The 27,182-nt window shown below is 36.2% G+C and overlaps 1 protein-coding gene and 1 pseudogene across 1 annotated transcript in view; both read right to left on the bottom strand.

The window, feature by feature from the left end:
- The window catches only part of LOC107672384 (calcium/calmodulin-dependent protein kinase kinase 1-like), a 7,231-nt pseudogene extending 2,084 nt beyond the window's left edge, over positions 1-5,147 (bottom strand).
- Positions 5,148-16,129: 10,982 nt separating this feature from the next.
- The window catches only part of c2cd3 (C2 domain containing 3 centriole elongation regulator), a 26,598-nt gene continuing 15,545 nt past the window's right edge, over positions 16,130-27,182 (bottom strand). Inside the window, 11 exon segments of the mRNA XM_016465541.1 lie at positions 16,130-16,384; positions 17,044-17,152; positions 17,405-18,224; positions 18,299-18,489; positions 23,730-23,873; positions 23,961-24,048; positions 24,165-24,428; positions 24,513-24,577; positions 24,782-24,920; positions 25,001-25,309; positions 26,295-26,915. Of these exon segments, the coding sequence (XP_016321027.1) occupies positions 16,253-16,384; positions 17,044-17,152; positions 17,405-18,224; positions 18,299-18,489; positions 23,730-23,873; positions 23,961-24,048; positions 24,165-24,428; positions 24,513-24,577; positions 24,782-24,920; positions 25,001-25,309; positions 26,295-26,915 (2,882 nt within the window). The 3' untranslated portion in view covers positions 16,130-16,252.

Here is a 27,182-nt window from a genome sequence, read left to right as displayed (position 1 = left end):
CCCGCTGAGTGCCATGAAACAGCTTGAAAGATCAAAGACCATTTTTTATATAACTCCGACTGGATTCATCTAAAAGAAGAAAAGTCATATACACCTAGGATGCCTTGAGGGTGAGTAATTATGGGCTAATTTTCATTTTTGGGTGAACTAACCCTTTAATTAGCATTTTTAAATTAAGTAGCATTTTTGTGCCTAATTGTGTGTGTGTGTGGCATAGAGAAACTAAGGGAGAACTATTCCTAGCTTTTTTTATTTTTGAAAAATCAAAAATCACAATGCAGTTTTTTTTTTCTTCATATGTACTCACCACAGCAGAAAGGCTGGGAACTAGTTTGACAGAGTTCTGCACCTCCTCTTCAGTGACCTCCACCACAGTGCAGTGCTCCTCCTCCAGAGGCAGAAGATCCGTGCCATCAAGAGTGACCTACGGGTGCAGCTGCCCACAGACTCAATATTACACACACTCAAGAGCAACGCTACCATCTACACTTAAAAATACTTCTCAGCAATCTTTCAACATGATTTCACCTTGATTTCTGGTAACATGATTCTAGTTTCAGGAACTTTGTCCAGCATTCTGATAATGATATCCTTCAGCCCATCACTGATCACAGGCCTGTGCAAACAACACAAAAACAATTACACCATTTCTCTCTCTCTCTGTCTCTGTCTGTCTGTCTGTCTGTCTGTCGTTTTGTCTATCTATCTATCTATCTATCAGTTCCTTGAAATATTATACAATTTAATTAATATTATTAATATATAGATTAATTATACCGCTTATTTCTGTTTTCCCATCATGGTTTAGTACAGCGCTTGTGACTCACATGTCTGGGAACTCCACTGGCGCAGTCCTGATCTTTTCATGCAGGCCTAAGATGTATTCATCATGAAAAGTACACTGCACAAAGAAATACGAACAGATCTGTATTATATCCACAGATGCTCTTAACCACATTCATATTTTAAAAGGTCAACGTCTTACCCTTCCAAAGACGAAACAAAACAGCGTCACTCCCATTGCCCATATGTCCAGAGCCTGAATCCAACGAGAGTTGTTTGTAAATAATAAGGAATCAGTGTCTTCACTGTATGTAAACCGGAATATTCTAGAAGTCTCCTCACCTTTCCGCTGAATCTCAGGTCCTGGTCAGTCAGAGTTTCAGGTGCCATGAAAGCTGGTGTTCCTGCACTGTTTGATAGGAGAGCATCATTCCCCTCAAACTCATTACTGACACCAAAATCTGCGATCTTGATGTGTCCATCATCCCCCAGCAGCAGATTGGAGGGTTTGATGTCTCTGTGTATGATTTTCTGATAGTGCACTAAAAATAAAACATGAAACAAAAACTAGCGCCAAATCCTAAAGTTTATAAATGACATTGACAAATACAAGACAACTTAAAACACCCTAGACTAGGAGAACGTACAATATTCGATTCCTAGGATGACATCTCTGAAGTAGAAACGGGCCATTTCTTCTGATAGAGGACTGTCTGTAGGGATCTCCATCACTGGACTAGTACCGGGTGAAAATTAGAGAGATAAAAACAAACTAAAGAAACATCCAGTTTGTATATGTGTGGTAATGACCTATAGTTACAAATACTCACCCTTTAGGTACCAACTCAAAGACTATGAAAGGGACACACAGAATAAATAGAAAAAAAAATTGATCAAAGAGTAAAAAGCAAAGTGTTTTATATTGCAGATTGCTGACTAACAGAATTTCTTACCCATGTGCAAGTTATCCTCAGCCGGATCATCAAGAACCTTCAGTTAAATATCACAGGAAAGATGCATTTTAGTTAATTATGGCAGAGTTGTTATTTAAATTAAAAACTGCTTGATAAAATAATATCATAAAATAAAATAGATTTAAAAACGAAATAAAGAAAATGTAAGACATAAAAGCTAATTCATAATAATAATAAAAACTATATGAATAATACTAAAATAACACAGAGTTATAATTTATAGTATAACATATTTGACTTGTATGGTAATAAATCGCATACAATCTAAGACACAGTGTTTGACTCACCTCAACTAAATTAACAACATTAAGATGGTCAAGTTTCTTCAAAATAGCGATTTCCTGATAAACTCGGTCCAACAGGCCAGAGTGCTTTAAAAGATTCTCTTGTGATCCATTGGATTCTCTGGAAGGATGTCGCCCTACACAACCATCACAACATTAATATTAATATTCTGTAGACCAAAGTCACAAGCCTAAAATTACCATTTTTATTGCTTACGTGGGAATCCACACTGCTTCATTAACTTCTTTTTGGATACCAACTTCATAGCCTGCAATAATAATAATAATTATAATAAAATAGATAAAATATTTTTAATAATAGCTAAATGTTAAAAATGATCATTTTATGGCTAAATCCTTACAGAAGAAAATATAAATTTACATATCACATATATATTTACATAATAAATATAATAAAATCACATATATAATAATCACATATATATTCACATATAAATTTACATAACACATATATGCTTACATAATACTGGTCATCATCTTCATTATATGCTAATTTGACCACCCCATATGAACCCTGGGTAAAAAACAGAAGATTACCAGATATAGCCAATCAATCATAAATATCTAAAACAAATTAAGATTTTTAAGTAGAATTACCAACCTTTCCTATCTCACTCTTCAACTTGTACTGGTTTAGCTGGACACAGTCCTGTGGGTAGAAATGGGAATGTATTATTGTTTGTATAAGAAATATAAAAAAATACATATTGACATTTTATTACTCATATTTTGAGTATGACTCAGTGGCCAAAAACATAAAAGAAACAGCATTAAAAAAAAAAACATTTATTCTAAATAAAACATTTAAAAAAATTATTTTGCAAGAAAATATTTCAGTCTTTACTTCAAAATGTTATATTCTAATTTAATGTCTTTCTTGACATTTCTTTATAATTATTTGTGAAATTTACAAGCAATTGTGTGAAAATGGTAAATCCCACACCTAAATGCATTCTTGATAACCATGCATTCTACAGTCTGATATTGTGACAGCTCTAAAGAATTCCACGTTCATTTTTGTGAACATACTCCACTGATGCTCAACAATCCGAGGTAACTGCTGCAAAAGTATAAAATCTCCTGCCCAACTCACATCCCCATCAGCGATAGACACCCGCTTCGATTCAATAGTGGGTCTTCTGGCTATCCATGGGGTGACGCCACTCTGGTAACTGGATCGCTCCTGCAGTGACAGCTTGCGATCGGAGAGATTGAGGCGATGTGGGGTGGTCCTGTATCCATTAGGAGGGGTCAGTCTGTTGGCAGCCATGTTCATAGCTGCTACCATGTCTGCCAGTTCAGAATGGTAATCAGGGTCTAGATCCACCCTGTTGGCTGTGTCAGCACTCATGACTGTCCTGCTGCAGTCTGAGCTGCTTAGAACAAAGTACTCATCTCAGTGAACATTGCAGAGCCCGGTGTTCTTCAGAGGCTCCATAGGAACATCAAACTGTAAAAGCAGAATTGCATAGTTGAGTTTGACAGCAGTAAGATGCACACTCACTGCCATAAGTTCAAACACATTTAAGTGATGCATTGTTCTCTTTAGACTCTAGAACTTTTCACGTTTCAGGTTTAATATGGTTTTATTACTGCTATTATGAAAGCACACAAAATGGACCACAGATAAAGAGAACAACTCATAAAAGCATCTGTACTAACATGCATCAACAGAGAAAATATATTGTAAAACAATGGCTTCATAATGGCTTGATTAACAGGGAAGCACAAAAAGAAAATCAAAAATGATTCAAAATTATAATTAAATTTATGGTCCTGTCTGATTCAAGGTTATTATTATTAACTAAAACCATTAAAAACCACACATTTTCATTACTTGAAATAAAATAAACATTAACTGAAAAAACAAAACAAAACTTAATTTATTTTAGCTACACATTTGTCATTTTTGTTTAGTTTAATTTGAAGTATTAAAATAGCTAAAATTAAATCTTAATTAAAAACTATATAGACATTAAACACAACAAACTAATAAAAATAATAAATCACAGCAAAAATACAAAATTATAGGTAAAAAAGATCAAATAAAATCTATAATCTACATTAACTGAAATAAAATCTAAAAACTTATTTTAGCTAGTTGCTGAGGAAACATTTGTCAGTTAATTAAAATATGAAGCCATATTAAAATAACTAAAACTAAAAACGTAATGAAAACTATATAGACATTTGTACAAACCTATAAAAATGACCAAATTAAATTGCTAAAACATTAATTATAATAACAATAAAATCTAATAAACATGAACTGAAATAAAATAAAATATGAAAAACTTTTTAAGTTGAAGTATTACAACTAAAACTGAAAGTTAACTATAAATGTAATAACTATACACTATATACTATAATCTTAACTATATAAACGTATAAAAAATACGAATGATAAATGCATAACAAAATTACTAAAACTTTAACAAAAATTACAATAAAAAAGGAGAAAAGAAGAAAATCTAATTCAAAATAATAATAAAAACTAATAGTATCTCAGTTATACTAAATAACACTGGTCTGATTTTCACTATAAAAAACATTCTGGAAAAAAAATCAGTCTAACCAGTTATATCAAATAGGATGTGAAATATTGATATCTTATTTAAAACATACAAAGCATTTGACGTGTTAAAAAACGTTGCATAAGTGTGTGACCTCAATCAAAAAAGATTTCTAGTTTTTCCTATAGTATACATAGGAGTTGTTATTACTTACATAGAGCAGCAAGAGATTGAATTGCCAGCCATAGTGTTGCATGGTCTTCCACTCATCAGGCAGAAAACTGCTGTGCCTCTGAAGCCCAGAGGACTCCAGACTCTTTGGGATCACCGAAGCAAAGAGGATTAGCTAGCATGGTCACATTTAGTCCAGCGTGGCTATATCTGTTCCAAAAGACTGTTTACATGAACGGACTGCAGTCAGTGAAAGGACATGAACAGTGATCAATGAGTGATACTACGTCATTCTGAGGGCAAGTGCCGTAAAGCACCTACGGTGTGAACACACAAAGTATGACAAGTTAGTCCGGTTGCAGGGTGGAAAGGAAATGATGGCTAAGTGGCTAAGTTCTTGAACCTTGAAGTCAAAGTATAACAGGATGTAGTGAGGTTGTCAAAACGTCACCATCATTAATTAGGTGGCCAATGAGCGACTGCCCAGTTAGGGTATATAAGTTGGTTGGTTCTGCCTCTTGGAGTGCGTCATGGTTGAAAGCCCGCCCCTTCCCTCCTGTTATGGCCTTCCATGTGTGTTGTTAGGCTGCTGAGATATACTGGGTGTGTGCGTTGTTTGCTCTCAGGTAAGTAATGACGTATGGGAAGCTGGGGGAAATTGTGTTCAGCTTAATATGAGTTTTTGTGTTTCAGTGCGGTGTGCCTTCACGGCCCCCATTGATTGTGGCCTCGCAGTGTAACGTAGCCCAGGTCGTAGCACCAGCTGTTGTCACGGTCACCTTTTAAAGAGGAGCCTTTAAAGAGGTTGTTGTATGATTCTTAAGTCTGTTGTCATGAGCATTACACCATCGTATTAACAGGTAGGTAAATTGCTCTAATAGCTAAATAACCTCGCATGTTTTATTGTAGTTGTAATTGTGGTGTGTGTGTGTGTGTTTTGGAATAGGTTGAGCGGAAGTGGTAATTAATACAGCTCGTTTCCTATTCTGCATTGTTCGAGCCACGCTGCTGCTTTTGGGAGTTTAATTACGTCCATGTCTAGTATTCAAGTGGGCTTGATGTTTGTTCGTTTATTTGTTTGTTTTCTGTTTGGTATTTTGTTTTGAGTAATTTGTAATTTTGTTTTTTTCTTCCTTCGTGACTCCTCTTTCAAAAGTTGATTTTGTTTTCTTTCGTTTCGTTTGTTGTGAATATGGACCTTCAATTTGTGGTTTATTTTTAATGTGATGTTTTCTTTTTCTTTTGTTTGTAGGAGTGGAGTGCTTCCGGGAGCGGGTCGGGTTTTGACAGCACCACGGATATTATTTCACTCGGGGTGGCCATTTTCGTGTGTGTCACTATTGCTGTGTTACTATTTGCAGTGAATCTTGTGGGTGTGATTTTCTCTTTTGCATACCTGGTGCTGTTACATTCACCCGCTTCTTATATAGGAAGACTCCGCTTTCTACAGTATTATTATTATTTGGATGTTTTCTGTTTTTCTTTTTTTGACCTATGACATTGGTGTGTGCCGGCTGTGGGTTTTAAATTAATATCAGCCAATTCTTTTAGCCTTAATAAAAGATTGTTTGTACTGAGATTCACGCCTCTTGCTCTTTTCACGTGGAACGTATTTGCGTGCCCTTATTTGGGTTATTTTCCCCGGTAGTCCGGGGTGGCTTAGTCACTAAAACGGGGCCACTTGCTACAACAGGATAACACTTTAACGTTAAAGTAACATACTCTTGAGACAGTTTATCAGGAGGGAAAGAAGATCAAGTGTTATGTAACCTCATATAGGACAGCAAAATTGGATTTAATCCAAAACAAAGATACTTTTATAGAACACGTCAAGCTTTTTAATCGGTGCATTGTCAGTTTTGTCATATTCTTGACACTTCCCCCTGTTCAGAAAATAATCAGAAGGGTCATGTATAAGTTAGATGTCCTTTCCATTTTAAAATGATATATTTTAATGTTATGTTAATTTAATGAAAAATAATATGTTTGAATATGACAATGTAACAGGGTTGATGATAGCATGTTGACAGTTTTATAATTCATTTGGCCATGTTCATGGTATTACTAGAAAGAGTATAATGCTGATACTTCTAAAAAATATCTAATTTTAAAAGACAGATTGTTTTCTAGAAAATCACAGTAACAGGGTTGACAATTTATTGCCCTAGTGTTTTGCTAAGCTATGCAAAATTAAATAATAAGTGCAAAAATGAGGACACAATTACTTGTTCTTGCAGCATTCACTTCCTGAAAGGGTGATGATGTCATTTTGAGTTTTGTTTATTTATCCACCTTATTTTTTCCATAAGAGCGAGCGTGGCCATTTGTAAATTTTATGGGACTGGCTTCCGGTGTCATCCGCTTCCAGCTATTTTTAGCTGTACAAAACAGCTCGTTTAGCTGCTTGATATTGCAAATTGGTGTATCTTACCATATTATTTTAATGTATTATCTTAATTATGAACACACTGGTTTGTAGTGCAAACAGTTTTACTGTTTATTGCACATTGTTATTCTTCTCATCATTCCCTAAAGCGGCTAATGAACCAGAAGTCTCGCACATTTACAGAAAACGGCTTTTACTTCCGCGTTGAAAAAAAAGGCGGGTAGAACAGGGGAAAATAAAATGGTAACAGGGTTGCCAAGTCTTTTAATAATACATTTTTATGTGGGGGCGTGTCAAGATGGCGGAGTGACAAGTCGAACTTTTCACAGGCTCTGATATAATTGTGTAAAAGGCCATCCATTCTTGGTCTACGGTTATTGCATTTATAATTATTTATTTACTTTAATGTTTTTTGTTACTACATTCGTGTGAATTTTTGCTTTTACAAGACTATTTGCTTGCCTTTTTATGCTGCACTCGCTGAAGCGTTATGGCGGGGAAAACTGGAGAACATGCCTATGTTGGAATAGCTTCAGGGGAAGCAGGAGAAGAAACTATTGATACGATGGAGATTGAAGTGTCGTCTGCTAAAGATGTTCGACAGAAGACTATGCCTCACACCCCTCTCAAAAGTCCTGGGCCCAAACGAGTGAAAGCAGTACAGGAAAAGGAAGAGATTTCCACTAGCGTTCTGTACGCCACCATCCAAAGCCTCAGTCGTAAGTTTGACGAGAATTCGGAATACATTTGTGCCTTTGAATTCCAACTGAAAGAGAACACTGATGCCATTGTCAACATTTCTGAGTCTCTGGATGCCAATACGACGGCGTTGAAAGGCGTTAAGGAGGATGTGGATCATTTGAAATCACAGGTAACTCAGTTACAGAAGGAAAATGAACTGTTGAAACAGAAAGGCGTGGAACATGACCGATACAAACGCAGATGGTGTTCGAGGCTAAATGGGGTTCCAGAAAGAGAAGATGAGGATGCCAGAAGGGTCGTAATTGATATTCTGTCACAGATCGTCCCTCACTCTCCTGAACAACTGCAGAATACTGTGGACACAGTTCATCGCCTTGGCAAAAAAGTGAAGGGCGCAAGACCGCGGCAAATCATCATTCAATTTGGCATGAGAATTGTACGTGACATGGTTTGGAGGATGTCGAAAAATGCACCGGTCTGCATGGAGAGAAAAATCCACGTTAGAGAGGATTTCTGTAAGGACAACAGGGAGGCTCATGTTCGTCTATGGCCTAAAGTTGAGGAGGCAAGAAAGAAAAACGTGAAAGCATACCTTCATGACGGATATGCAGTGATTAACGGTCAGAGAGTGACATCTTAATCCGTGGTGAATGAAGTGATGTGCCTGCTTTTGAGCTAACTTTATTTCTGCGTGGAGAGGTCCTACTGACTATTAAGGCACAGTAACATCTTAATCAAGATCATGCGATTGTAGAGATCCAGTTACTTCATTTAGAATTCTATACAAAGATAATATCGAAAATATTACTTGAACGTCATTCCATATGGCTTATTTTGAGTTCTGTTTTATCGGCCTTAAATGTGTTACTGTATGCCTGTGTAAGAGGAACGATATCTGATAGTTAGCAGTTTTTTTTTTCTTCATTCGAGTTTATGTATTTTTCTCTGTTATCTTTAAATGTTCGAGGTATTAGGTGTAATGTTAAACGTAAGGCACTTTTTCTTTTTTGCAAAGAGCAAGTAAAAGTAAATTGTTTCTTTCTTCAAGAGACTCATTCAACTGATGTAGATGTGAGATTTTGGAAGTCACAATGGGGTGGAGAGGCTTTATTCTCTCATGGAACTTCCCACTCAGCAGGGGTCGCCTTTTTGTTCAAATGGATGGACAGCAAAATTGTTGCAAGTTCAAGCGATAACGAGGGTCACTGGATTATGGTGGTTCTTGAATCAAATGAATGTAATTTCATCTTGATAAATGTTTATGGTTACACTAACAAGGCTGCTAATAAGTTGTTTTTTCAGAATATGGCTACAAAAATTGATGACTGGAAGAACACATATTTTACAGACAAAATTATTATTGGAGGGGATTTTAACGCTGTTCCAGATGAATGGCAGGATAGATATCCCACTCCTTTCACCACTTTTTCCTATAACCCCCTGGTTTATAATATATCTCAGTTTCTTGATCTAATTGATATTTGGCGTGTAAAGAACCCACATAAAAAACAATTTACATGGGGGTCCTTTTCAGGGCACATTCAGCGTTCCAGGTTGGATTTTTGGTTGATAACTAGTAATCTTACGGCCAAATCATGAACTGCTCTTTATATTTTGTGAATAAACTCCATGCATCCCTGTCAGAAGATCAGCTTTCCTCAACACATCCTCACTAATGACCCTCAGAAACGGCTCGTCTGCGGACCACAAACCCCCGATAAAGCCGCATGCGTCACGTTCACTTTGGTTTCTCTGTGTCTTGCACTGCTTCTCAGAGCTGAAGCATCAAGACAATCGCACTGAATCACTCAACATCTGTTTGACCAGCAACTGCACACAAAACACACGTCCAGCTCACAGTCTTCTGGAATTCGTAATAATAATTACGGTAATTACGACTTTTTATCTCTCAATTCTCACCTTTTTACTTACAATTCTTATTTTATATCTTGCAGTTCTGAATTGCGTGACAAAGTCTGAATAAGCTCGCAATTCTGAGAAAGAAATTCTGAATTGCGAGATGTAAACTTGGAATTGCAAGGAAAAAATTCTAAATAAATTTCGAGTTCAAATTTCAAAATTGACTTTTTTTCCTCAGAATTAGAAGTTTGTATCTGGCAAGTTTATATCTTACATTTCAGACTTTGTTTCTTGCAGTTCCGAATTGCAAGATATAAACACAGAATGAACTCGCAATTCTGAGAAAAAAGTTCTAATTATGAAATAATTTTATAATTCAGAATTTTAACTCCGAGAAAAAAGTTGCAATTACTGCAAAAAAAATTTTTTATTTTTTTTTGTGTCCCGTGGCAAAAAAAGAAGTTTATGTAAACAAGTTTTACATGAAGATAAGGAAGACTTTTGGCATTATGATTATTTTATGACAATTTAGCACATTTTAAGTGTCATTACTGTAATGTGTCCAAATGAGTCTTTTTCATTCCTTATCAAACTCCATGCTCGTTTTGTTGTTTTGAAAGTAGAATACGTTAAAATGGTACAAACAATATTACTCTAATGCACATATATTACCATTTCAATCTTTATGATTTAAGTAGTCTTATTGTAATAATTATAATAGTTTTTTTGTTTGTTTTTTACAGTAATGAGTTTTTTGTTGTATTATAATAATGACAAATTGGAAACAAAATGTGCTTAATTGTCATCTAAATATTACACAAACTAAGACCCCTTAATGGTTTGAAATATATGTTTTTTTTTTTCAATTTGATGAGCTAGACACGTTCCTGTTCATTTTCATGATTTCTTCCTCATCCACTTGCATGCTTTTTTTAAACTGCCTGTTGTTGGAAGCATTGTCCGTGTATGTGAACTTGTTTACAGCTGAACGGCGCACGACTCAAAGGAGCTCTAGAGTCAGCAGAACAAGCACTAATGTGTTGATCACAGATCCCCGGTCTGAATCACATCTGAGCCGTTTGATCAACTTCCTGCTAATGACATTAGAATGGCTTGTTTTTGAGCAGATATCATTGGTTTTGTGCTGCTTCTCATGATATTTGCTTGATGTTGAAGTGAGATTTCATCTTTGTAGGGGTGTATCTCACAAAACTTGGACCCCAGAATCACAAGAAATAAATTCTATTTTGTTGAAAGAAACTGAAGGCAATGTTTAGAACCATTAAGACATGTTATTTTAATGAAAATTGAGCACATTTGTCTTCTAGAATTTTCATTTCCATAGTGCTGGGTATTTTACTTTTGGGTATTACATTTTTTCCAAAGGTGCTTATTACAGTAATACATGTTCAATTCTCAAAAGTCATCAAATTTAAATCATAAAATGTGTTTTGTATTTATATATCATAGTATTTCCTGTGCTGCCTGTTGATTTAAAGCTTAAATGTCATGGAAATACTATACAAATATAAACTATATATTTACATGTTTACAACATTGTAAACTATAAAAACGGGTATCATTTTCTTTACACAAAATACTTTTCTCTTGATTTTGAATTGAATTTTTTTTTTTTGAGGATTCACCATTGCTGAGGTTAATGAATGCTGGGTAAGCAGGGGTGTGGTTTTGTTCAAACACTACGCAGCGTCACATGATCTTCATTGAGTTTTATCAGTCAGTGTTCTGTGTTGAATAGACCTGTTCAGTAGCTGTTAGGGATGTAACGATTAACTGCGAGCCGGTTGAAAATTGATTCAAATATGTGACGATTCAAATCGGTTGAGATGCTAAACCAATCGCGATTCAATTAGGTGTAGGAGTTTATATGAATGCATGTCTGAGGGCAACTTACTGTCTTTAGAAAAGTTTAGATGGTATTTTTTCTTTTCATCTTGCCTCTGTATAAAGCATATTAAAGTTCGTAAGTTCAGCGCTGCTTGGGGGGCGTGTCAAGATGGCGGAGTGACAAGTCGAACTTTTCACAGGCTCTGATATAATTGTGTAAAAGGCCATCCATTCTTGGTCTACGGTTATCGCATTTATAATTATTTATTTACTTTAATGTTTTTTGTTACTACATTCGTGTGAATTTTTGCTTTTACAAGACTATTCGCTTGCCTTTTTATGCTGCACTCGCTGAAGCGTTATGGCGGGGAAAACTGGAGAACATGCCTATGTTGGAATAGCTTCAGGGGAAGCAGGAGAAGAAACTATTGATACGATGGAGATTGAAGTGTCGTCTGCTAAAGATGTTCGACAGAAGACTATGCCTCACACCCCTCTCAAAAGTCCTGGGCCCAAACGAGTGAAAGCAGTACAGGAAAAGGAAGAGATTTCCACTAGCGTTCTGTACGCCACCATCCAAAGCCTCAGTCGTAAGTTTGACGAGAATTCGGAATACATTTGTGCCTTTGAATTCCAACTGAAAGAGAACACTGATGCCATTGTCAAAATTTCTGAGTCTCTGGATGCCAATACGACGGCGTTGAAAGGCGTTAAGGAGGATGTGGATCATTTGAAATCACAGGTAACTCAGTTACAGAAGGAAAATGACCTGTTGAAACAGAAATGCGTGGAACATGACCGATACAAACGCAGATGGTGTTTGAGGCTAAATGGGGTTCCAGAAAGAGAAGATGAGGATGCCAGAAGGTTGATATTTGATATTCTGTCACAGATCGTCCCTCACTCTCCTGAACAACTGCAGAATACTGTGGACACCGCCTTGGCAAGACCGCGGCAAATCATCATTCAATTTGGCATGAGAATTGTACGTGACATGGTTTGGAGGATGTCGAAAAATGCACCGGTCTGCATGGAGAGAAAAATCCACTTTAGAGAGGATTTCTGTAAGGACGACAGGGAGGCTCATGTTCGTCTATGGCCTAAAGTTGAGGAGGCAAGAAAGAAAAACGTGAAAGCATACCTTCGTGACGGATATGCAGTGATTAACGGTCAGAGAGTGACATCTTAATCCGTGGTGAATGAAGTGATGTGCCTGCTTTTGAGCTAACTTTATTTCTGCGTGGAGAGGTCCTACTGACTATTAAGGCACAGTAACATCTTAATCAAGATCATGCGATTGTAGAGATCCAGTTACTTCATTTAGAATTCTATACAAAGATAATATCGAAAATATTACTTGAACGTCATTCCATATGGCTGTTTTATCGGCCTTAAATGTGTTACTATATGCCTGTGTAAGAGGAACGATATCTGATAGTTAGCAGTTTTTTTTTTCTTCATTCAAGTTTATGTATTTTTCTCTGTTATCTTTAAATGTTCGAGGTATTAGGTGTAATGTTAAACGTAAGGCACTTTTTCTTTTTTGCAAAGAGCAAGTAAAAGTGAATTGTTTCTTTCTTCAAGAGACTCATTCAACCTTTTCTTTTACTGTGAGGCTTCTTCTAAATTTTGGTTCGATATACATAGCTGGTTGTCAGTAAAAATGGAGACAATTCCTCCTATAACCCAACAAGATGTCCTCTTTTTTTAAGTGTGATTTAAATTAATCCTTCTCTGATGTTGTCAATTTTGTTTTGTTGATGGGTAAATATCATATCCATACTTGTAAATGGAAAAAAAGTAAACCCTCCTTCAATATATTTTTATTTGAGTTTGCTAAAATGTTTCAGAGCTTCAAATGCTTCAAAAAACATAATAGAAAATCTGAAAAGTTATGCTTCTCTTTGTCAAATTATTTATTACTTTAGTTTATTTTTTCTGTATAATGTCTACATCGACTACATCTTTGTTTTCATCCTTGCTCCTTGTGTTTATTTATTTATATATATATATATATTTGTTTTTCTTCTTCTTTAATGTAAACTCTGTGTTTGTCTCAATGGAAGTGTCTTGCATTGTTGGTTGTTCCCTGTCTCGTTATGTACATTAAGCAATAAAAAAATAAAAATAAATAAAAAAAAACATTAAAAAAAAAAAAATAAATTAAAAGATAAAATAAATAAAAATAAATTTTTATAGAATAAATATACTAGTTATATGTTTATGTTTATTATGAGCATATTTGCTATTATAACAAAGGAAATTTGGAAACAGGTATGCCTATAATAAATTTAAAAAAATCTAATAAAGCCAGTAAATGTGGATGTGGACGATCATTATTCACGTTTCATAGAATTAAGCAGATAATTCATATCTAAACAGTAGAATATACAGACAGATAATACGGCTAATATTTTCTAATGTTTTTCTAAGGTTATTGTAACTATTCTAGAGCTGTCCAAGGTGCTGAAGACCCTCATACAGTTTGACTCATGTTCAAACTCATCTACATTTATCAAGGGTGTTGGAAGAGAATGTGTAGTTCTTTGTTGGTATGTTGGCTCCAATGAAAGCTCTGAAATCCCTAGTAACCAACCTCTCTGGAGCTTGTGATCATGTTACAAGATGTACAAATGCAGCATGATCTCACAGCATCAAGTCCTGGGTGAGAGGCAGTGTTTTCATAAATGGGCTGCAATGCCTCTTGAAGGGGATTCAATGCCAAATTTGGACAATCTCAAACGTTTGAACACTGCTCAACTTCTGGAGCTCCTGGAAGACGAGGAAAGGATGCGAGAAACAGTCAGACACAATTCAAAGGTACTGTTCAACACCAAACTACACAGTCACGAACGACAAAAAATGAAGCCAAAAAAAATCTGGTTGTCAAAAACGTTAGTTAAACTAAAAATGATATTGAGATTAGCTGATTGCAAAAATTGCTCAGAAAAGTTATAGCTCTGAGAAAATGTCAGGTAGCATTTGTTGCAGATTGCAAAGTGTCTAAATACTTTTATAGTGTCATTGTACATGATCTGAAGGACTTGCCTGCAGTTACAGCATCTTCAGAGGTGTAAAAAGATCTTGATGGCCTCCAACTGTTGGCTTGCAGAGCAGAACTTAGCACATCAGCCACATTTGAACAACTCTAAAAAGCTTTTAGCTGAAAAGTACCAGATTCTTGGTCAAATGGTGTCTTCAGTGCGACGCAAACAGAGAAGTCTGGGTAAGTTCTTGGTTGGCTTGTAATATAATGCTTTTTTCTAATGTGTGTCACTGTATAACTGATCTAATGCTTGTGCAGAAACTTTGCAGCAGAAACTCAGCCTTCGAACGATTCATAAGCTTCTTAGGGAGAAGACCAATCATTCCTTGAGTCAGTCTGAGGTACAGCTGAGATATGTGTTTCATGAAATGCAGATTCAGATTTCAAAGACTTGAAAGAGTGGTTTCAAAGTTTTCATTGAGATTTCTATCTTTAACTCTCCAGAATCTCTGGCAGAAGTTCATAGAAGGAAAGCTTCTGCTGACAGATTTTGTGGAATCACTTCAAAGCTCTCAGATGTTGTGTCATCGACGCCTTTTTCAAGCCGAGAAGATCCATAACCTCATCATACACGCTCAAATATACAATCAAGATGCTGATTTTTGCCGTTTTGGGCATCATCCAAACTTCCTGCACTCACCAACCACAATCAATGTTTTCAGTGGCACCACTCCTGTTATCTTGCTGTCTGGTTTCCAGTATCCTCATTTATCTCCAATATCAAATCTTCCTCCTCTTAAGCATCATGGCTGTGTCGACACATGCTCCACTTTGATATCCAAAAATGAATCGAGCACTGAGACTCGCCGATGGCCACAAAGACATGCTGCTTTACAGCCACTTGACAAGATTCAACCTAACATTTACCAGACTCCCAAGTAAAGGTGTGATGCTGATCTGGGAACTCTACGAAAAAAATAAACATTAAAACAGAAATTTTGTGTGCAATTTGTCATCATTGATGCATTAGTCAAATAAACAAATGCAACCAAGTAATTATAACAATTTTATCATCAAAGCCTCCTCCACTCTATGTAGTAAAATGGTTAATAATTGGTGATGGTTCATAGTTTTCATCTATTATATTTAGCTTAATTTGCTGCCATCTTCTATAGCTCAGAAGCTGTCAGTTGATTCATCTGGTTTAGAAGGTCAACACGAGGACCAGTTGCTTGATTGGACTCATCTCTCTAATTAGAGCTCATTAAACAGGCTGAGAGGGTAAAGGAGAGCTTTTGTCAGGCCGATGGCTTCTTTTGTCTCTGGATAATACTTTGGTTACATCACTGTCAGTAGGTGCCATTGTCTGCAGCAGCTCAAATTGGGCAATTTTCTCATCTGTCAGCTAAAGGCTTCTAGCCTTTGAGCAGCTCAGTCTGACAGACATTAACTGCCCCAGACAACTGACAACATTTATAAGAGGTAAAACTAAATAGTGAGAACAGGACCTTCAAAAACAATTCCCGTAGATGGAAATACAAAATTCTTTATTACAAAAATAGATTCATTACTGAAAATAAACAACTTTTTTTAATGCTCACATTATTAAAATTACTGTTAAAAAGTATACCATATTGCATCATGTAAGAAATAAATAAGGATCCCAATCACATACTTTAAATATAAAAAAATGAAAACAAACACAGAAATCTTGAATGAATGTATTAACTTTCTTCTGTAAATTTCGAAGCAAATATTTTTGCAATTCTTCTAGTCTCTTCACTTCTCTGTGATGGAGGGATGCTTGGTCTTGATCGAGGCATTCTTCTATATAGATTTCCAGGATTTACAGTCTCCTAAAAGAATGAATTTTAATAGCTAAATCATGATAGGCTTAAAAACAAATAAATAATTTTACAAATAAGAAAGCGTACCACGATCCATGAAATTTGTAGATTGTGCTTACAAGATAAAGATTAGTCATTATGGACCACATTTGAAAATGTAGTCACTCATATCTTCTGAATAACGACAATAGACTAGGATAAGCTTAAACAGTAGGTTTTTCAAAAAAAAAAAAAAACCTGGTGTTAAAGGAATATATATGATCAACAGATTTGAGAGGAGGCTTCAGGACAGACTGACAGACATAAAAGACAAACAGACAGATAGAACAATAGATACAATAGAATGATATTTCCACCAACTTGCAACCAAGGGTGTTAAAATACTATTGGGTAAGCTAGCAGTGGGCGGAGTCACACAGACCAAAACAAAAACAGACATTCTGACACAGAACGCATATTTCAAGGTTGAATAACTGGCTGTAGCATTGTTTTTCAGAGAAACAAGTATGTGAACTTAGCATGTTTCCTAAATATCTGCAAACATATTACAGTATTTTTATGCTTTAGTACAGTCAAAAAAAGAATACATACAGCACATTTAACTTTTTCAAGATTACCAAACAGTAGCAGCAGCTTTCATATTGTTCAAAAAATGGGAGAGTACTCACAGATTCAGTTGTTGCCAATGGAAAGACAGGTGCCATCCTCAAAGCCCTCATGGACGCCTCCAGATGGTGAGCCGACAGGAAGAAATTTGGAATCTCTACAGATTCCAAACTGCACAAGGGTGTTTAGATAAAAATAACCCAGATATGTTTTAAGAAAAGCAGAAGTTTAAAACACTTGTCCTACAGACTTCCATTTATAATGGACGTCTATGGGGCAAGTGTCAAAGTTTTTTGTTGGTTTTTACAAACGGAGGCAGATGAAGACTTTTTTTTGTGGTAATCAGCAGCATGCCACATATGCTGTCAAAAGAACTAGAGAAAGAATCGACATTTTCAGGTCATACAAAGCTTGGAAGGATACGGTTTTGCTGTTCTCTCATCACTTTTATCATCTGTTTCAGAACCAGACTCTGCAGAGGGAGGCAAGTTTGGTCTCTCATCGCTTTCTTCAGGTTCACTATTACTTTGTTCATAATCTTCCACCTCACTAATACTAGAAAGAGCACCATCTCCATCCAGACCATCTGGAGAAGATTGCTGTTCCCGATGGTCTGTGGCAATAGCACCGTCACTCCTACATGTATCGAGATCAGTTTCAGATCTTTCACAGATATCGGAATCAGAATCAACAGCTTGTGATTCTGCAGTCAATGACTGCGGGTTAAAGTCTGGAAGAATTTCTCTGCTGTTTCTTTCCTCTCCTTGAGTGTGCATGGTGTCATCATGAGCGTGATGCTGCACTAACTCCAGACTCTCCAGAGATCCCATATCTGGGTCAGACAGTAGGCTGGTCCAAGGGCTGGTTCTGTCTGTGACTGAAGTGACCTCATTGAGTGTGCGGGGCTGTATTAAAGTTTCCTCAAAGTCTTCATGCTCATCCTCATCTTTTTCCTCTTCATCAGATGAGTGATCGCTGGAGCGGTGGTGGAGCTTTTCATCTTCAGCAGCAGCTGGTGACTGTCTGATCTCTGCTGGAGCTGGAGAGCTGATGGGCGAGACTTCATCTTCATCCTCCGACATCATGTCTGATTCCTTATGAAAGCGTGGCTCTATCTCACAGCTATCAGACTCTGATAATATCAGCTGATCTACTCCAGATGTTAAGTGCTCCTCAACCACATCAAGAGTAGCAGAGCTTTTATGGCTAGTTGTAGCCTCTTCTGTCTGGTGTTCACTTAAGCCTGAGTTAAAATAAAGAGTTAAAAATGGCTTTAAATAAACAGGAAGTCACACTAACAGTTAACAACTGACTCACCTTTTATGATGTTATTGACCTCTCCCACCAGCTGACTTGACTTCAGTAGCAGTCGAGTGGTGTCTGTCTCTGAGTCTCTATGCTCATCCAGCCTGGAGGTTCCTCTCAGCTCACTCAGCTTTGGGAAGGCTGGAGTGGACAACTTTCGGCTGAAATACCTTTGAATATCATCCAGCTCACTGAGGTTTTTCCTAAAAATGCAACAAAAAAAATTTCACTGACAATCAAAAACGAAAGCCAAAGTGGAATGAACTGTCAATCCACATAAATACCTAAATCTAGAAAATAAAAAAATGATCGGATTGTGTTGAATCTCGGGATGGGCAATAATATGGGCTTAAAAATATATCATGATATTTCTGGTATTTATTGTGATAACGATATCAATGACGATAATTCAGGGAATCCTGTTTGTTTAGAGAAAAGTATTGTCTTTCCTATTTTTACTCATAATAGGGTGTTGTGAGCATTACTGAGTACACATGTAATGTAATGACTGTTTAATTCATACTGCAAGCCGGAAGGTGCCCTTGCGCAGAAACGCCACATATGCATCGCAGAAGTAATACTACTGACACGCTCCATGAAATCCCTAATATGGACAAAGGTATCCAGTTAGCTCAGCTGAATAAAATGCACAACGATTGCACAAAATATATGGTTTATCGGTGTTCTTCAAGCAATCTTGGGTATTTTTGAGTACACACGTAATGCATTGACTGTTTAATTCATACTGGAAGGCGGAGGGCACCTTTGTGCAGAAACTCCATATATGCATTGCAGAAGTAGGCTATTAGCACTGATGCTCCAGGAAATCCCTAATATGGACAAAGGTATCCAGTTATCACTTTAGCTGAATAAAATGCTGATAGAGAAATTTTAACTGAGGAAACTTAAACACTATAAACATACGATTGCATCAACATATGGTTTATCGGTGTTCTTCAAGCAATCTTGGGTGTTTTTATAAGGATAAAGCATATTTATAATGCAATGCTAATCGACATAGCCTTTATCACTGTGTATAATACTATAAAATAGTATGATTTCTGCCTCATTCTGTGATATGAAACCATGTCTGATCACAAAAAGTGATTTCAAACATGACTTATGTTAAGTTAATTTGGAGAAAAAGCATGTCAATAAATGATATCTTTGTTGGACAACAGGTTTGTAAACAGGCTCATAAACATGCAAAACTGTATCGCACACATGCTGCTGTAGTACATTTATTCAGACTGATTTTTTGTGACCCTGACCAAACCTGTTCCAGATTGTAGAAGGAGCTCCTCATTTAGCGATAAACTCCTCCTCAGTTTCACACAGTATTGCCAACTTATCAATTTTGGTGCTAAATTTAGCAACTTTTCACACTACCCTAGCAACTTTTTCTTCCAAAAGCACCTTAGCAAAATATGTAGCTATTTTCAAAATGTATTTGGCAATTTTTAGCAACTTTTGATAAGTGACTCAAACGATAAAAAGGCACACAATTTCTATCTAAATTACAAAAAATGAGGAAACCAAAGATGCCTAGCAGTACACACATCACATGAATTAAGTTAGCTGCTATTTGCAATTTGCAATTTAATAATAATAATTGAATAACTGTTAATTTATGATACACCTTAGCTTGTACCTGTGATTGTTGATCAGTTAGTACACTGTAAGAAAAATAGAGAAAAATGGAAAAGGTACTAGTCATTTTTCAGGACATTATCTGTTATCCATTATCCGTTGTAACCCTGTAACCCGAAAACACAAAATACAATGGGTAATTTAAAACGCAGGTAAAAAACCCTTGAAAAATCAATACGGAAAATTCCTTCATATTAACATAGTAGATTGTGCCCTATTTTTACAGACTTTTCTTAAGAAGTGTCACATGATCCTTCAGAAATCATTCTAATGCTGATTTGCTGCTCAAGAAACATTTCTTAATATTATCAATCTTGAAAACACTGTTGATGTTTTTTGTGGAAACTGTGATAGATGACTAGAAAGTTCAAAAGAACTGCATTTATTTGAAACAGAAATCTATTGTAACATTATAAATGCCTTTACTGTCACTTTTGTTAAGGAATAGTATTTGCATATGTAGAACTTCTATTTGGAATACATGTGAAGAACAATATTTGATTTCATATGGAATCTGATCATTATCTGAGGTGACATCTTAATCTTTCATCCAGGAAGCAGAAGACAGTGTGGGTACCTGAGGGCAGAAAAGAGTGCTGAACTGGATGGGTGGGAATCTCCAGCGAAGGAGGACTGGATAAGTGACTCAAACGATAAAAAGGCACACATTTTCCATCTAAATTACAAAAAATGAGGAAACCAAAGATGCCTAGCAGTACACACATCACATGAATTAAGTTAGCTGCTATTTGCAATTTGCAATTTAATAATAATAATTGAATAACTGTTAATTTATGATACACCTTAGCTTGTACCTGTGATTGTTGATCAGTTAGTACACTGTAAGAAAAATAGAGAAAAATGGAAAAGGTACTAGTCATTTTTCAGGACATTATCTGTTATCCATTATCCGTTGTAACCCTGTAACCCGAAAACACAAAATGCAATGCATCATTGAAAATGAAGGTAAAAACCTGTGATTTTTTTTCTTAAGAGTGTAGCATACTGACTACTAATAAACTGCTTAAAACTATAATTGTTCAGAATGTGTAGTTTTACTAGTTTACTAGCTAATAAAAAAACAACTTGTAATCGTTCAAAAATGTTTGAGAATGCCTGAAATTCGTTCAAGAATACTTCTTGTGCGCAAAGAAAACAAAAATAACAACTTTATTCAACAATTCCTTCTCTTCCATGTCAGTCTTCAGTGTGTGTTCACGACACAAATCATGGTGTGCACCAAACAAGTGGACCAAAACCCACTGAAAAGAGATTCTGCAACACAGACCAAAGACAAATAAACAAACCAAAATCCAATACAGTTTGGGACAGGCGTCAAAATGCCATTTCCTTGTAGCAGATCGTTGTTTTTGTGTGCAATGAAGGAATTCCTAGTTCTGTTTTGACTCCTTTACATATTTTATAAGCTCTACTATATGAGTTATCAGCTGGTAAAGGGTTGATATTGGCAAACTTTGACCTGTAGTAAGTCAGTCTGGCCACTAGGAATGTACTACAACCATTGGAACATAACAAAAGCTTTTTGGTGAATTACAGTAATTGTTTTCTAAGAATAATTATGTACTGTATGTACAGTTAGGGAGATATTGGCAACATTTCACCTGTAGTAAGTGAGTCTTGTAACTACAAATGTACTACAACATTTGGAACATGAAAAAAAACAACTTTTGGTGAATTATAAAATAGTAAAATAGAAAATAGTTGTGTACTGTACATACAGTAAGGGAGATATTGTCTATGGCGACATATTGGTTAAATATTTTCTGTCAGTTTGCCCACAAGGCATTTACTATGGCGTTGTAAACATAATTTGTATTAATTATTGGACTTCGTTTTGTACTGAGAGGTAAATTTGCAGACGGTTCCTAAAGCAGCCTAGGCGAATATCCAGCGAATATCAAACCTAAAACTAACTTTACCGCGCTGTGTGAAAACACCCTCAGATTAAGAACGTGAGAAGATTGACAGATCAGACCTCACGCGACATCACTCCGCCTGATCTCCAGTCTTTATGAAAGGAGGAAAACTCGCGAAAGTCTCTCTGTAGGAGGCAGCAACAGGCGATGTGGTGTGATAACCAGTGTTGCCAATTTAGCCATTTTGGTGCTAAATTTAGCAACTTTTCACACTACCCTAGCAACATTTTCTTCCAAAAGCACCTTAGCAAAATATGTAGCTATTTTCAAAATGTATTTGGCAATTTTTAGCAACTTTTGATAAGTGACTCAAACGATAAAAAGGCACACAATTTCTATCTAAATTACAAAAAATGAGGAAACCAAAGATGCCTAGCAGTACACACATCACATGAATTAAGTTAGCTGCTATTTGCAATTTGCAATTTAATAATAATAATTGAATAACTGTTAATTTATGATACACCTTAGCTTGTACCTGTGATTGTTGATCAGTTAGTACACTGTAAGAAAAATATTGAGAAAAATGGAAAAGGTACTAGTCATTTTTCAGGGCATTATGTGTTATCCATTATCCGTTGTAACCCTGTAACCCGAAAACACAAAATACAATGGGTAATTTAAAACGCAGGTAAAAAACCCTTGAAAAATCAATACGGAAAATTCCTTCATATTAACATAGTAGATTGTGCCCTATTTTTACAGACTTTTCTTAAGAGTGTAGCATGCTAACTAACTACTAATACACTGCTTAAAACTATAATTGTTCAGAATGTGTAGTTTTATTAGCTAATAAAAAAATAAATAATTGTAATGGTTTAAAAATGTGTAAGTGTTCAATAATTCAATGTTGTATTTAAAAATACAGTTATTTATATTTTGTTATTATATAATGTATTTATATTATTTTACGAACAAATCTAAATTAACATATGAAATATATTTTTTGCTGAGATTTGACGTAGTGACACATTTTTGCATCGCAATTACGTAATGATGTCATCGCGCAATGACATCACAACATCATTTAGCAACTTTTAGCAACAAATCGACTTTCCTTTAGCAACTTCCCCTGAAAATTAGTTGGCAACACTGGTTTCACATCCACCTTCCGTCATGTCGCTCCGCACTGTCGCACACAGAAATATGTCAGCAACTAGACTTTATTGTTATTATCGCGGGAAGACTAATTTTTATCGTGGGGAGAATATTTACCGGTATATCGCAAACTATAAGATATCGCCCATCCCTAGTTGAATCCATAATACTTGCTATCTTAAATAATCTGTTAAATAACAAAATAAAGTAAACTTTAAATCTGACAAATAAACTACTGTTCTACTGTTCGAAGGCTTGGGTCTGCTTTTTAATGTTTTTGAAAGAAGTCTCTTATGCTCATCAAGGCTGCATTTATTTAATCAAAAATACAGTAAAAATTAAAACAATTGTGAAATATTATTACAGTTTAAAATAACTGTTTTCTATTTTAATACATTTTAAAATGCAATTTATTCCTGTGATGGCACATGATCCTTCAGAAATCATTCTAATGCTGATTTGCTGCTCAAGAAACATTTCTTAATATTATCAATCTTGAAAACACTGTTGATGTTTTTTGTGGAAACTGTGATAGATGACTAGAAAGTTCAAAAGAACTGCATTTATTTGAAACAGAAATCTATTGTAACATTATAAATGCCTTTACTGTCACTTTTGTTAAGGAATAGTATTTGCATATGTAGAACTTCTATTTGGAATACATGTGAAGAACAATATTTGGATTTCATATGGAATCTGATCATTATCTGAGGTGACATCTTAATCTTTCATCCAGGAAGCAGAAGACAGTGTGGTACCTGAGGGCAGAAAAGAGTGCTGAACTGGATGGGTGGGAATCTCCAGCGAAGGAGGACTGGGACGCTTTCTCTTCCTCATGCAAACTCTGATGGAACATTCTTATGTTGTCCATATGCTCATCGTGGCGATCTGTCACACTGTACCTGAACACACATCCCCACAGTTATTACTTCAGACAGTAAATCTGACAATAAGGCAGCTTTTCTATATCATTTTCCCTAAACAGATACCTGTCAGAGAGCAGTCTTTCAAATTGATCAGGAGGCGTGCTGATCCTCTGCTCTGAGAATCGACCGAATAGTATTTGCATATGTAGAACTTCTATTTGGAATACATGTGAAGAACAATATTTGGATTTCATATGGAATCTGATCATTATCTGAGGTGACATCTTAATCTTTCATCCAGGAAGCAGAAGACAGTGTGTAGTGCACAACAAAAACTTTTTCAACATTGAAAATAATAAGAAAGGTTTAGCTGTAAATGGCTTACACTTGAGTCTGGAGCAGCGGCCTCGTGGGCAGGCAGTCTTTGTGCACGGAATTCCTGCACTGCCCTCAGAGGAGACACAGAGACCTTCAGCTGCCCCTGACACTGCCCGCTGAAATCAGTGATGTTATACCAGCCACAAACTGACTGAAATCCTGACAGAAGTGGTGACAGGTCAACAGACACGAATCCAATCACCCGCTCAACCTCTGCAAACGAAAACATAATGCAAAACTAATCTTTTATGGCGAAATATGGTGCTAGGGTGTTGTGAATGATTGCTATGTCATTACCTCCTTTATGCCAAACTTTGAAAACCAAGGACTGCTGAGGATCCAAAAGTAGCTCCTTCGACAGTCTGAAAACAAAAAACAGCCACGAGTTTAACATGGGCCCTGTTTCCACCTTGTATTAAGATGCATACATGCATGACAGCTTCCACCTGGGTCTTTACATGCATCTCCTGTGACCACTTGTGCTCGGATTTCATAGAGATCCTCCCCTCTTTTGTATAATTTGTCACAATTCACTTTCTGTGAAAAGGAATGTCAAATGGGTTTACCTGCATTCTTGCTGGTGGTCCCACACGGGGCAGTCACTGTCTTTGATGAGTGCTGTGGTCACTGTGCCCGGGGCATCGGCGATGGCGTAAGAAACACAGCAACTAGGCAATCCTCCACCACGCTCAGCGAGAGGACAACCTGAGGATGACAACAGCGTTAAAACAAGGTACTTGTAAACGAGAATGAAGTAAAATCAGGAATCCCTGTGGTTATTTTACCCTTCAGGCTCAGATGCATGGCTCTGTCCACAGTTATGTTGGCTATGAAGGTGTCTTCATTGTTGATCTCTTTGGATGGTGGAGCTTCAGTGTTCATGGTTGATTTGATCAGCTGTCTGCTGGGGGATTGAAATGGTCTTGACAGCACTGTGGTGGGGAGGCCTCCATCCTCCTCATCTTCTCCTGAGCTGTTGAGCTCCTCAGGGGCTTGAGGCTCATGTGGTACACAGTCTGTTGTGACAGTGATATGGACTCTGAGAGCAGCGCCACTCAGGTTTACAGCAGAGCGCTTGAACAAAGGATACACACCTACCATGAGAGAGAACCATGTGTTAGTCAGGAGAGAATACCAAAATGTTACCAAAATATTAGATTAGTAATGAGCAGAGGACACATCATTGGAAAGTAGGATTTTTCTGAGATCTACTAAAAATGGGGTTCAAAATAGGGACTGAAATGTTCTTCAACAAAATGGCAATGAAAGGAAATGCTTAACCTTCAGAAATCTCAAACTATGATCTCAAACTAAACTATACCTATACATGTTGTTTTATTTTACATTTATTTGATATACAGTTAGCAGTTTTTTCAACCCCATTACCAAATAGTTCTCTATAAATAAAGTCTTAATAGATTAATAATAAAAAAAAACACCAGGATAGGCCTTAGGTTTGGCTCAAAATATTGGCTAGTATTTATATAAACTTTAAATTAAATTAAATTAAAATATACAATCATTATCATTTAAATGGTCTGTAATAACATTAATGTTATAGAACATTTCTATTTCAAATAATGCTGTTCTTTTGAATTTCTATTCATCAAAGAATCCATCAGCAAATCAGCATATTAGAATGATTTCTGAAGGATCATGTGACACTGAATACTGGAGTAATGATGCTGAAAATTCAGCTTTGCTATCACAGAATTACATTACAATACATTCAAATAGAAAGAATAGTTTTGAACTGTAAAAATATTTCACAATATTACTATTTTTACTGTATTTTGGATCAAATAAAAAATGCAGCCTTGGTGAGGATAAAAATCTTTTCAAAAACATTAAAAAAAAATATGTTACCAAGCCAATACTTTTGAACGGTAGTACATATAAAGTATTTACTTGTCTTGCAAAATTCCGTTTAATAAGGGTGAAATTATCATGTGGTAACAGTGTTGCTGCATAATGATTTTTATAACGATTATATAATAGGCCAGCATAATATTATATAAAAATATAAAGCTAAAGTGCACAAATAGCCTCTTCACAGATAAATAAAAAGCAAATATCTACCACTGATTGTTTGATGGTGCTTCAAGGTCCCAGCAAGAGCAGAGAGATCAACAAAAGCAGAGCCCACCAGACGGTCAGCGTTATGAGGCCGGACTCTCTTCTCCTTCCCAAAGGCCACCCACACCTGCACCTCCATCCTCTCCTCCCTCAGGTACCAGCGCAAGGGTTGAGTCCTCCTCAGCACCACGCTTTTGCTCCCCTGAAATGCCACGGTGGCTAAACCTTCTTCTCCTTCACTCTCGTCTGGAACGGGATGTCTAAGTTCAGAGCAGAAGGTCTGCTGGTTGTAGAGTTTGTATCTGTAGTAGCAGTAGGTGGAACGCTGTAAGTCTTCATGTCCTGGCAGCAGCAGGCAATGGATGGGCAGCCACGCTCTAGGCATGGATAGTGATAATGCCAGAGACTTTGTGCTTTCTTCCAAAGTGACTTCATCCTCTATATCTGCCTCATCTTCACTGTCTTGCCCCACGTCCCATCCCAGTCCACGGGCTGAACTGATGACTCGCTCTCTATCTGCATGATGGGAAAAACTGATGGAGACTTCAAGTCCTCCTGCTGAGGTCAGACTGTGAGATGAAGTTGTGCTCTGAGGTAGAGAGAGACTGTACCAGCCAGATATGCCTTTAAAAAATATATTTATATACCATTGTTATATTTCTATTCATTTTAAATACTTTCAAAAAGTATAAACTAAAAAAAACCTAAATATTAAAACATAGCCAAATAGAAGACAAAAGTTTTTTAAACGTTAATATGTAAAAAAACAAAAAAATGTAAATAATAAAAAAATATATATATATACAGTATATATATTTTTAAAATAAATTACGTAATTACATTTTTATATGTATAAACTAACAATACTATATATATATATATAGATATATA

This window comes from Sinocyclocheilus anshuiensis, unplaced genomic scaffold (genome assembly GCF_001515605.1).
Source record: "Sinocyclocheilus anshuiensis isolate Anshui unplaced genomic scaffold, SAMN03320099.WGS_v1.1 scaffold144, whole genome shotgun sequence".
In the NCBI taxonomy this organism is placed as follows: domain Eukaryota; kingdom Metazoa; phylum Chordata; class Actinopteri; order Cypriniformes; family Cyprinidae; genus Sinocyclocheilus; species Sinocyclocheilus anshuiensis.
The sequence above is the reverse complement of the archived record's forward strand: the minus strand, read 5'-3'. Positions and strand labels throughout refer to the sequence as shown.